Source organism: Anser cygnoides, chromosome 6 (genome assembly GCF_040182565.1).
Source record: "Anser cygnoides isolate HZ-2024a breed goose chromosome 6, Taihu_goose_T2T_genome, whole genome shotgun sequence".
NCBI classification, from domain to species: Eukaryota; Metazoa; Chordata; class Aves; order Anseriformes; family Anatidae; genus Anser; species Anser cygnoides.
In genome coordinates this window covers 1,734,575-1,745,992 of record NC_089878.1, presented here as the reverse complement: position 1 = coordinate 1,745,992, position 11,418 = coordinate 1,734,575, and the positions used below count along the sequence as shown (strand labels likewise).

Genomic DNA, 11,418 nt, shown 5'->3' with positions numbered 1-11,418 from the left:
CCTTGTTTTGGGGGATCTTGGTTTCATTCTTAATTTTGCTAGACAGAGAACATCATCATGTTCTCTTGCTCTCTCTGTAGGAACCTCCGCATGAGTAGTCTCCAGTTAAACGGTAGGTGGATAAACGCAGCCAGGAAGAGTTTAAGCTGACTTCTGCCATGAGTTCCCTGGGGAGAGGGATCCACACTGTGAAGTATAAAAGACTGGTGAAGTCTCCCTCGCTCATAATAAGGCTTGTTCACACACAGGTTACTGTATCGTGATTTGTAGTATCCAGTGTGAAAATTGTGCTTGTTTGTGTTGAGGTTTGTGATTATATGGCTGCACGCTGTAATACTTGGGTGCACCCAGTGGCACTTTGTCAGGACAAGCCTGCAGGCAGGAAAGGCTTAGCACTGTAACCACAGCTGCCATTCAGCAAGGTTTTTAAAGTTTTCACGTGATCTCCTGTGGTGTGAGACAGCAGTCTGAAAGTCTTGGGTAAAAAACACCCACTGTTCCCTCAGCTTAGATGTTAATCACTGCTTGCTGTCCATGTTGTACTCTTTCAGTGTCTCTCTAGGAATATAGAGCTTGTGCTACAAAGAAATCAGCCTAATCCAACAAAAAGTGGTTGGTTTCTTTAAGGACTTGATGATGCATACAGAAGCATGTGTACATATGCATGCTTGTCACCTACAGAATTAAAGAAGGGTTGTCACTTGTGCAATTCCTGTTTAGACAGATTGAAGTGGAAGTAGTGTAAAATGAGTCTTCCTGTGGGGAAGATGCGTCTTTGGAAAATCATGATCTTAAATGAGAGTTTGTAACATTCACAAGTCCTATCCATACTGATTTATTTATTTATTTATTTATTTTTGTAGGAGCTGTTTATCCTGGCTTTTGCCAGTAGCAGCCAGTCACTACAGTTGCTAAGTAGTCAGTAGCCTCAGCATTTTTGCTTCCTCTAGGCCAGCCTTTCTGGGAGTGCTGGATTTTTGGTAGGCTGCTGTACAAAGAATTGGCTGGATCATTGAGACAGTTCTATGGGAAGCCACAGGAACAAAACGGGTGCAGGGGAGCTGTGGGAAGTTGAAGGGACTAAAGACTAAAAAAGGAACAGGAATAGTTTGGGGAAGGACAATAGAGGAAGAAATAGGAAGTGAAACAGTAAAGACAAACAGGAAGAACAGTGCCAGGAGGGCTTGTCCCTGAAACAGCTGCATGACGGGAGAAGCCTCTGTCTGGAAAGAGCCATCTCAGGCCTGGTCTTGTCTGCAGATCTTTTTCACACAGTAGTGATCACAGCATGTTTCCTCTTTAAACCTGCAACTGGAGTCTTGGTTCAGTTAAGACACGGAACAACTAGTAAAGGAAGAGAGAGTGAGGCATGGGATGACTTGGAGACAGAACCATTCGGGACCTGAAGATCAGATAGCACTTGTGATGCTGTTCCCAACCTTTGGATAAAAGGAAGACTCATGCCAGTGAATCTCAGACACGTTTTCTGAACTGTTATTAGCATGTGCCTTTTGGAAGGAGTTTGAATACCTCATTCCGTTGAAGGGTATGTTATAATTTTGAGTTTATAAAGGTAGATAGGTTGAAATCAATGAAGGTAGTTTTAATTGCAAAATTTGAATATATTTCTGCTCTCCTAACTCTCTCTCTTCATAATGCTTGAGTTTGAGCTTCAGACGTGGACAGAGAGGTTTGGTAGCTGACTATTCATATGTCTGCTGCTGCAAGGAGAATACTGGTGACCAGCAAATCATACTGTGAACTTTACCATTGAAGGCAGAGTTCTATGCATAAAGAGGGTGAAAATGCCAAAAGTTAAATATTACTAAAATTATTTTGTGAACAGGAAAGTATGTTTCAACGGGATGTTTATCCTTTCGGTTTCCTGTATTCATCAAGTACTGCTACTGAATCTGGTACTGATATTTGACTTGTTAAAAGTAGGCTGGGTGAGCTGGAGCTGTACTTTGGAGAATGGAGCTAGAATGTGGAAGATCTAGTGACACAGCAGGATAGTGGGACTGAGATATTTTTAAATGGGAAGATGTAATTGATTCATGCCTCTCCACCATCTTTTAATTGGGATTTGTAAGTAATCATAATGTACTGAGCTGTGCCGTATACCAGGAGTTCCTGGCTGTGCTGCTTAGTGTGTCCCCTTAAAACAAAAGCAAACCTGGTTGCTTCTGTGGTTTGTTTACAGTTTTTTCCTACAACCCCTGTAATAATTTCCTGAAACCGGAACAGTGGTAAGTGGAGAAAGAAACTGCTGCATAACGATCACAGCTTATTGCTTTGATATAACTTACTTATTGTAAGTCATGTGACAATACAGGCCATAGTACAAAAGCAAGTACTTTTCCTGGAACTTCAGAAACTATGGTTGTCTTTCACTTTTTTCAGAGTTGTTTCAGCAGTCCTCCAGCCTGTCTTCCAATGTAAGTGTAGTAAAATTATTATTATTTATGGTGTAAAAGAAACAGTTTGCTTGTTTTATCAGTTGTGTCTTTATTTTAGTGAAGTGGAAGAAGACACCACAGCTAAACATTGTCTTAGTGTGCTCCTGTATTTACAGACAGGCTTAAACACTGTGTAGATGGCACATCTATACTAATCGCAAAAATTTTGCAGGTTTGAAATTATTTTTTGATTTTCTATTGTGCTCAAAAGTTGGCTACATAAGCCAAGTTTAATATTTTTAAAGCTGATAGAGTGGTGAGTGGTGGAGAAGGAGGATGATATTTGATGTTCAGTGAAACAGAACTGCTGACGAGAATTCCCCTGGTCTTTTTGAAAACGTTGATGTGATGATCTGTATTTGATTTGAACATTACCGATTGAAATTAGATTTTACTTTATGAAGATAAACAAAAGCAGGGAGAGGTGCTTTGGTTACACTGACCAACGTCAGAAGCAGTGTATAAGAAAAGTAGAAGGCAGCTATCTTAGGGAAGTTCTGCTCATGTAGGCTGTAAAACCTTTATCTTTGTTATGGTGCAAAACCTTGCAGTCTTATTTACTGCATAGTCTGTATTTCAGACTGTAAGTGGCTGTTGCTCTCAAATGGAGTCAAACCTCCAAAAGAAATGGCAGCAGCCTGCCAGGATTGTTTATCTGATACATCAGTATATCCAGGTGTGGAGACACACTATAGGAAGCAAGAAGAATCTGTGACTTTCTCTGTCAATTTCACTTATGCACAGTTTTCAATGCTCTCCATTAAGTCCAGAGAACCAAGAGAAAAAAGTGTCAAAGTTATGGTGGCAGGACAGCATCTGTCTACTGAAGTATTTTTGATTATATATATTTATTTTGGACTATTCTACATGACATGACACCTTTTATATTCGTGGTGTTTCACTACTGTTACTGACAAACCAAATTAAATTTTCTCTGTGTTTAGATCCAAATCCTGACGTGAAATGAGTACAGACTTCCGCAAACTTCTTTTTGACATTTCTGAGGCTTTGGCCACAGATGAACTGGGGGCTCTGAAGTTTCTCAGCTTGGAGCATGTCCCTGTGAGGAAACAAGAAGCTATTAAGGAGCCCAAGGCTTTCTTTGAAGTTCTTCAGGAGAAAGACATGATCAAAGTAGGGGACCTGTCCTTCTTGAAGGAGCTGCTCTACCGGATCAATCGGATAGACCTCTTGACTGGCCAGCTGGGCTCCAGCCGAGAGGAGATGGAGAGGGAGCTTCAGATCCCAGGCAGGGCAAAGGTGTCAACGTACAGGTATGCACAGTATTAGTAAACCTTTGCATGCAAAATGTACGACAGTTCTGTTGTGTGCTGTCTTGTTCTCTGTAGTGTTATCTTACGAATATCCCAGAATAATTGAATTTATTACAGCATGACTTCCTGCCCTTGTGAGTTTTGAGACACATTTCACATTTCTAAGTTCAAATGTGTAGTTGTCATGTTTACTTCTCCTAACTTCCTTAATCAGTCTTTTTCTATCCTTTATTGCCAGACAGCTGCTGTATGGAATTGCAGAGGACTTAACTCCAGAAGATGTCAACAGCGTGAAATTCCTGCTGCAAAAACAGATACCAAAGAACAAGCTCCAGGATAATGCTGTAGGCAAAGTGACCTCGATAAGTTTCTTGCAAGGCTAGCTCAGAGTCTGCCACTTGTAAGACGGGAGGAAGGAGAGAGCAGTGTGCTGTCACTAAAATTCTGTTGTTTAAAGATTTCTGATATTAGCTGACAGGTGCTCTGTGACAGAAAGGACCCTTTTTTCTTAGTTTATCTTTTCGCTGACCTTTTTGCTCTCTTCTTCTCATTTAGCCTCCACCACCTGTCTCCCTATCTTTTCTTCATGCAAAATTCATCATGCTCTTACTTTCTTCTTTGCTTGGCATTTATAAGACATTTGTGCACACGCTGTATCTAATAAAAGTAATGTTTGCTGGAAGAAAAACAATGTTTTGGAGATTGAAAATTGAGTTCTAACATGAGTTCCAGCACTAATTTTTGTGTGTCACTGGGTACATTTTTTTTCTTCATTGTAATTTGATGTAGTAGTATTTTGTTAACTTCCCCACAGAAGGATTAGGAGGTTTGGTGAGCTAGTTTAATATCCGTTTTGTAAACAACAAACAGTGCTATGAAGGCACTTGGTATTACCAAGAAGCTTCCTTAAAAGTTCTATTTGTGTTGTGGCACCTACTGCAGAATTAGCGGATTTACCTGCAACTTGGTGAACTAAACAGCTTTAAAAAACAAAGTCATCCCTGAAGACATTTCCTGCATTAGAACATGCAGCTAAGTGGCTTACAGCAATTCATCTGAATGCAGAGGCACAACAAGATGTCATATAATTAACTGCATAAGTGCTTTGCACTTTGAAACACAGCAGAATAACTTAGCCGTAGGCAATTTCTACCAATCCAGTCTTTACTCTAGTGATGTGTTTCTCCAGTTAATGAAGTTTGGAGCAAAAATAAATTGGTCTTTAGCTTAGGTCTTTAGGTCTCTGGGAATGAAGATGTCGTCTTCTGTTCTTTGCAGAAGTGCCAGGTACTGCAGTTATTGAAGGTCACTGTATGAGTGGATTCTGTGTTTTTGTTTTACCAGTCAATGTTGAATGTCTTAGTGGAAATGGAAAGAAATGGAATAATTAAAGAAGATGACTTGAGAATTCTGAAGGATATATTAAAGGGATTTAGAGCTGACCTAAAAAAAAGAATTGATATCTATGAAGAAAAAACAAAAGGTAAACTATTTAATCAGCTGTTTAAGAGTAGAACTGTTTTGTGATTTTTTTGTGGCTCGATCCTTGGGATCTTAGGAGTCCAGAGATAAGAGACATCTTACAATATCTTGGGATAGGCAGAACAGGTCTTGGTACCTGTGGTTTCCAATATTCTCTGCCTCTTCACTATCACATCATATCTTCTTGTACTTCTCTGTGAAATACATCCTGCCCTTTGTAAGTGGTCTGCCTCTCCTTTATCTTTGCTTTAAGTGCAAAGGAAGCAGTGCAGTGCTGGTTTTGGACTATAGCTTTTCAGCTGCTGAAAAAGAAAGACAATGGGCTTGAGGAAACTTGTTTTGGGAGGTTCTGAGCATTGTTTTCTGTTAGCACGCTCTTTTTTCTTATTTGAAGGAGAAGTCACTGGAGACCAGGTACTTGGCTAAAATTTAACTATTAGCATTCTATATCAGATGTGAAATGTCAAGAACTTTCATATCTGGGCTGTTGCAGCTGAGGTGGTGGCTTGTGACACCATATACAGGCCTTACTCTTTGGGACACAAGGTGTGTCAACCATCAAAACGGGAATCTACTAAATGTTTCCCCAGAACCTCTTTTCAGTTGACTCAGGATGTGTGTTTCCTTAGACATGTCTATATAACCATGGAGTTACCGACTATTTTCCCTGTGGCGTATCTTTTTGCTGCTGGCTTATGCTTGTGTTGCTACAAAAGCAAAAGAAAATTGTCAAGGAAGGCTAGCATAAACAAGCCCTGTGTCAGGGGAGTGGCTTTTTAGTAGTATTGGTATGTTTTGTCCCCCTTGATAAGCAGAAAAAGAGCACATCTATGTAACTTGTAAAAGGGGTATTGTGATTTTATTTCCCTGTGCAGACTTATGGGTTTGATTTCTTCTCTTATTTCTGGCAGTTGTATTCAAAGCAGTGTTTTAGTGTTTTGAGGAGATCTTCGTTATGCTGGTGTTCTGTCTCTTTGCTGTGTCCACCCAAACAAAGTCCTCTGGAGAAGGGGCCTCAGAAGTAAATGAGCTGGCTGTACTACAAAAATGGGTCTCCTCTTTGACTTATATATCCCATAGTAGAGATGCTAAGGGATAGCTTGCTTGGGGTGATCATCACATTCAGACTTCTGTTATGTGGCTCTTGCTACCACTAAAAGAACAGAGAAGAAATGGAACAAGGTACAGTCACTGTGAGAATGCAGCATATGCCATCTCCAGTCTCAAGTTTCTGTGTGTGCTCAAGCGCAGAGGTCCGCTTTTACTTAATAACTGTAATTTTGGGAATGTCTGGTTAGGGCTGCGCAGTCTTAACACAAATGTATCATTTGTTCCAAGGGACACTCTGCACGGCTTCACTGTCGGGCAGTTTGCAATACTGGAACCCATTCATGGCCCAGCCTCACCAGTGATAGTGAAAAAAACCTTCCACCTCACTCCTTGAGCTTTTCTTTTTTTGGTTTTGAAATATGCAAAGTGGAAGATTTATCCTTTTACTCCTAAAATGTTCTTTTTATTTTCCTCTTAGAAAATGGTTCTAAGGAAAAACTCAGCTATCCAATCTGTGTGTCTCTGCATCCAGCAGGACAAGGAGCAGAGGGTGGGACACCACACCTGGTGAGGAATACTTCAAGATTGCCTTTAAAGTATTTGCCCAACAGGTGGGAGCAGGGAGCATAATTTTTTAAGACTAAGCAGGTGGAAGAGCTAAAAGGGAGGGATTCTGGCTTTATATGTTGGCCTGGAAAGAATTCCTGTTTTCAAAACAAGATCAAGCCTTGTCCTTTGGTGAGGACCTGGCTGTCAGCAACCTTTTAGACAAGAAAGGAAAGAGTAGCTGTCATGGGAAGAAAAACAGTTTTAAAAATAATGAAAACCAGGACAGTCCGGGAGTATCCTGGATAGATGGGAAGGGTCCTGCAGCATCTGCTACCTCACTAGAAAGTCAGGACTCTGAGTGAATGGTACAGTTCAGGAACTTATCCTCCACATGTGCAAATTTGTGTTTCTGGACACTCACTTTCTCCTATTCTAAAATCATATCCTAACCACAAAGAGAGAGGAGGGTTTCAGGAAGAGCCAGCAACTTCCTTCCCTCTGGGCTGACTTGTACTTTTGAGCTTTTTTATTTTCTTGTACCTTTGCCCTCATGATTTAGGGTGTTTGGCACTGCTTTTTTTAATCTGGTTTCTTTGTTTCTACAGCTTGTGGAATCATATAAGATGGAAAATAACCCCCATGGCTACTGTGTGATTCTTAATAACCACAATTTTAAAAATCCATGTGAAAGCAGAGAAGGAACAATAGAAGATGGAAGTAAGTATTTTTTTAAATCCAATTCCTAGTGTGTTCTTTTTTATTACCTTCTGAAAGAATTATCTAATCTTTCCTATAGAATGATCACTTTCACTTTCCTTTGCTTCCAGAGTAACTGGAGTGACAACTACCGTAGAACTGTAGAAATTCAAAATAAACCACTTCCAACAATTTAGCTGATGGCTTTAAGAAGGAAGATCTTGCTGTTGTAGGTGAAAAAGCATCATCTTAATTGGTCAGATTTACTGAAAAGTGAAGGAGGGATTGATGATCTACCTTTTCACTTCTTGGTTGCTTTTAATTTTTACCTATCATAGAGTAACACTTTTAAGTCCTTAAATTCTTGTAATGTTTTGTTTGCATAACTTACTGATTGGAGGGTATAGCTTGGACATGTTGCCAGCTGAGAAAGCATTCCAGTTTAGTCAGTATGGGCATTTGTTTGCAACAATGCTCAAATAAATGCAGTTATTTTACTGCTTTATAAATTTCCTTCAAGCCTGTCTTCCTGCAAGTGTCATTTGTTTATCTTAATAAACTAAAAATCTGCTTCATGAAAGCACACATCACTGTTTTTAACTCCATCCAGCCTGTCTACATGTTTCTTGCTTCCCAGATACTTTCCACCTACATAACACTTAAATCAATATTTGCTGGGAAGTCTGTGTAGTACTCTGTCCTTGCTAGCATGTTAGCAGGTTACCCTGCCTTCATTCTTGCTGCGTCAATCAGTCTCACAGAGTGAGGCATCTACTTCATTTAAGAATGGCAGAAATCATCATTCTGAAGAGTTATGTCTTCCTTAACTTTCTAAGGGTTGTTCTTATCCATCTGAGATCTCTATGCAATGTTCAGTTAAAGACTACTTAAATAAAAGTAAGCTTCACTAAACTGTACTGATTAATTGGATAATCTGAAACCTGCGTTTGTTTTAGATAGCGTGTTGTTGAACCCAGTTGTATTTAAAAGATAAATAAATAAGTTAGGCATTTGTGATTTTCTAATTAGACTTGGCAGGCTAAGAGGCAGTCAAGTGAATTTATTGGTGGGATCTGAACACTTTTGGTGATACCTGTTCTACCACACAGAGCCTGATGTTTCAGCATCTTCCTTTTCACTGTTTATGTTTACCAAGTGCCTTCTGACTTTCTTTCCCAGAGGCTCTGAAGAGGGTCTTCAAGTGGCTTCAGTTTGAGACAGTTGAGCACATGGATCTAAAAGCAAAAGAAATATATGAGACAGTTAAAGAGTACAGCAAAAAAGACCATAGCAACATGGACTGTTTTGTTTGCTTCATTCTTTCACATGGTGAAAAAGACAAAATAAAAGGCACTGATCATGAGTTCGTAAATATTAAAGATTTACTCACCTGCTTCAGTGGATCTAATTGTCCTTCACTTGCTGGCAAACCCAAGCTGTTTTTCATCCAGGCTTGCCAAGGCTCTGTAGGTCATCCAGCTGTCACAGTAAAAGAAGACTGTTCTGGCCATCTCGAGATGGATGCTATCCCTCTGCCTTCCATTCCTGACCAGGCTGATGTTCTGGTTGGCATGGCTACTGTGGAAGACTTTGAGTGCTACCGCTGTATAAAGACTGGCAGTGTTTACATTCAATGCCTCTGTGACAAGATGAAGTTACTTTGCCCACTGTAAGTACTATTTGTAATCCAGGTGTAGATTCAGCTGTAAGTACTATTCTTAATCCAGGTGTAGATTCAGGAGTGCGATGCTGGAACATTACAAATAAATAAATGTGTTCATGTATGTGCATGTTTTTTAACATTTTTTGAGTAATAAGGGATTTTTCTTCTAGTGACACCTGATAAGAGGCCAGTTTGTTGGTTGAATACACAGGCAGAAGATCAGTATTCTTTAATCATAATTTTCATTGTTGCCTCTCTCATAAAGTTGATTTAGAAGATAGATTTTTTTTTTCTCCAGATATCACTTTCTCATTATGTTCAAAGGGCTTGGGGAATGCATAAATCAGGTTCTGTTTCATTTCAGTGTGCTATTCTGACTGCAGCCAAAGTAGAGGACTGTGTGTTTGTTTGTATAGTGATCCTACATGGAGGTTGCTTTTATTCTCCCAGATGTACTGAATTCTGTGGTTTCACAGTGGCATGTGCAATTTCAGTGACAGGCAAGGTGAAGGGAAGATACTAGTCTTCCCTGAGATCTCACTTCACTGAAGCAAACATAGATCAACTCCTTGGCCTAGCAGCAAGTACTGTGTATTTTAATGTAACTTTTCTTTGTTTTTGTTCAAGCCGCAAGGATATTGTAACCATCCTGACAGAAGTGAACAAGGAAGTGGGAAGAAAAGTATTAAATGGATGGAAGCAGATGCCAAAGATAACATCAACCCTGCGGAAGCAGTTTATCTTCCAGATTCCACAGTGCCAGTCAACAGAAAAATAAGAATATACTTGATTAAGAATAACTTCTGGAATGGGCTTCCACAGGGAATTCAAGAGAAGTTGCAACTGAAATTGTCTAGATCTGTGTAGTTAGTCCCAGTCCTGCAAGGGGCCGTGTGACCCAAATTTTTCAGATCCCATGTTTAATGAATCTTCTGGAACTTGGATCACTAGCAGTCTGCTCAGGCAGTGGAGTTGGGATCACTTCAGCCCTGCTTTCAAGTGAGAAGGCATTTCCAAGCAGTATGATTTTTAAGTATTAGGGGAATTGCCAATAGAACTACCATAAAATCATAGGTTCATAGAATCATTAAGGTTGGAAAAGACCTTCAAGATCATCTGGTCCAACCATCACCCTACTACCAATGTCACCCACTAAACCATGTCCCTAAGCACCAGGTCCAACCCTTTCCTTGAACACCCCCAGGGATGGTGATGCCACCACTTCCTGGGGCAACATGTTCCAATGCCTGACTACCCTTTCTGAGAAGAAATGTCTCCTAATTTCTAACCTAAATTTCTAACCTATTGTTTCTGTATCTGTTGTTAAAAGAGAATAAGACCTTGAAATCCAGGTATATTCAGAGCACCAGATCCCTTCTCAGAGACCTTGTGTGAAGTTGTAACTGTATCATGTAAGGAAGTACCCAGAAGTGAGTAATTGCCTAATTCTGGAAACTGTATAGTTCTTCTGGAAACTGTATAGTTATTCACAGAAAATAATGTCCCTGTCCAGAAGGACCAAAAAAAAACGATGATGATACAAGTCTGATTGTTTTCCTCCAAGTATTTTGTTTTGCTTTACGTTACTAATTTACTTGACTTACTTACGTTACTAATTTACTTGGCTGAACAGCACTGCTGGTTAGGATTTTTAATAGTAAGGATTCTAATTGTTTTACTTCACAGAGCACTTAGGGAGCAGTCTGTTTTGGAGGGCTGATGACCACTGGAAGGAAGGTGCCACTCCATTAGATGCACAGTTCTGAGATGCTGTCCCCTCCTGGCAACTGTCTGTACTTCCTGTGGGCTCTTAATCTCTGTTGGAATAAATACTGATGGTTGTCACATCACCCTTGGTTGTGGTGTGTTTCTCTCTTAGAGGAGCTGACTGAGGGACAGTCAGTGCAACAAACACAACAAACTTCTTCAGCTGAAGAAGTTACTTTTGCTCTCATGCAATGGCAGCCACCCTGAGAGTGTGGCATATTGATATCCTTTCATTATCCTTTCATTAAAGATGGTAGAAAAGAGTAAATTAAATTCAGGACATTCATGATAATGGCAGCTGATGCCATGTGCTTACCTTGCATCTTCAGCAATGTGTACATGGTGTGTGGGAGCTGCCCAGGAGTCTAACAGCCACATCCCTTCTAAGCTTTGTAACAAGGTAAAGGATGGATATGAGGCAATATGTAACTTCTGCTTTTTTTTAGTTTGTGTTTTTTGGAGATCTGTGTTTAAACGT

The 11,418-nt window shown here is 40.0% G+C and overlaps 1 protein-coding gene across 1 annotated transcript; it reads left to right on the top strand.

The window, feature by feature from the left end:
- The first annotated feature begins 3,422 nt into the window (after positions 1 to 3,422).
- LOC106040002 (caspase-8-like) lies at positions 3,423 to 11,023 on the top strand. The gene is made up of 7 exons (XM_013187585.2): positions 3,423 to 3,733; positions 3,972 to 4,077; positions 5,078 to 5,216; positions 6,744 to 6,832; positions 7,420 to 7,531; positions 8,690 to 9,179; positions 9,801 to 11,023. Exons 1-7 carry the CDS (start codon positions 3,423 to 3,425, stop codon positions 9,949 to 9,951), a joined length of 1,398 nt encoding a protein of 465 aa, XP_013043039.2. The 3' UTR covers positions 9,952 to 11,023.
- Positions 11,024 to 11,418: the final 395 nt, after the last annotated feature.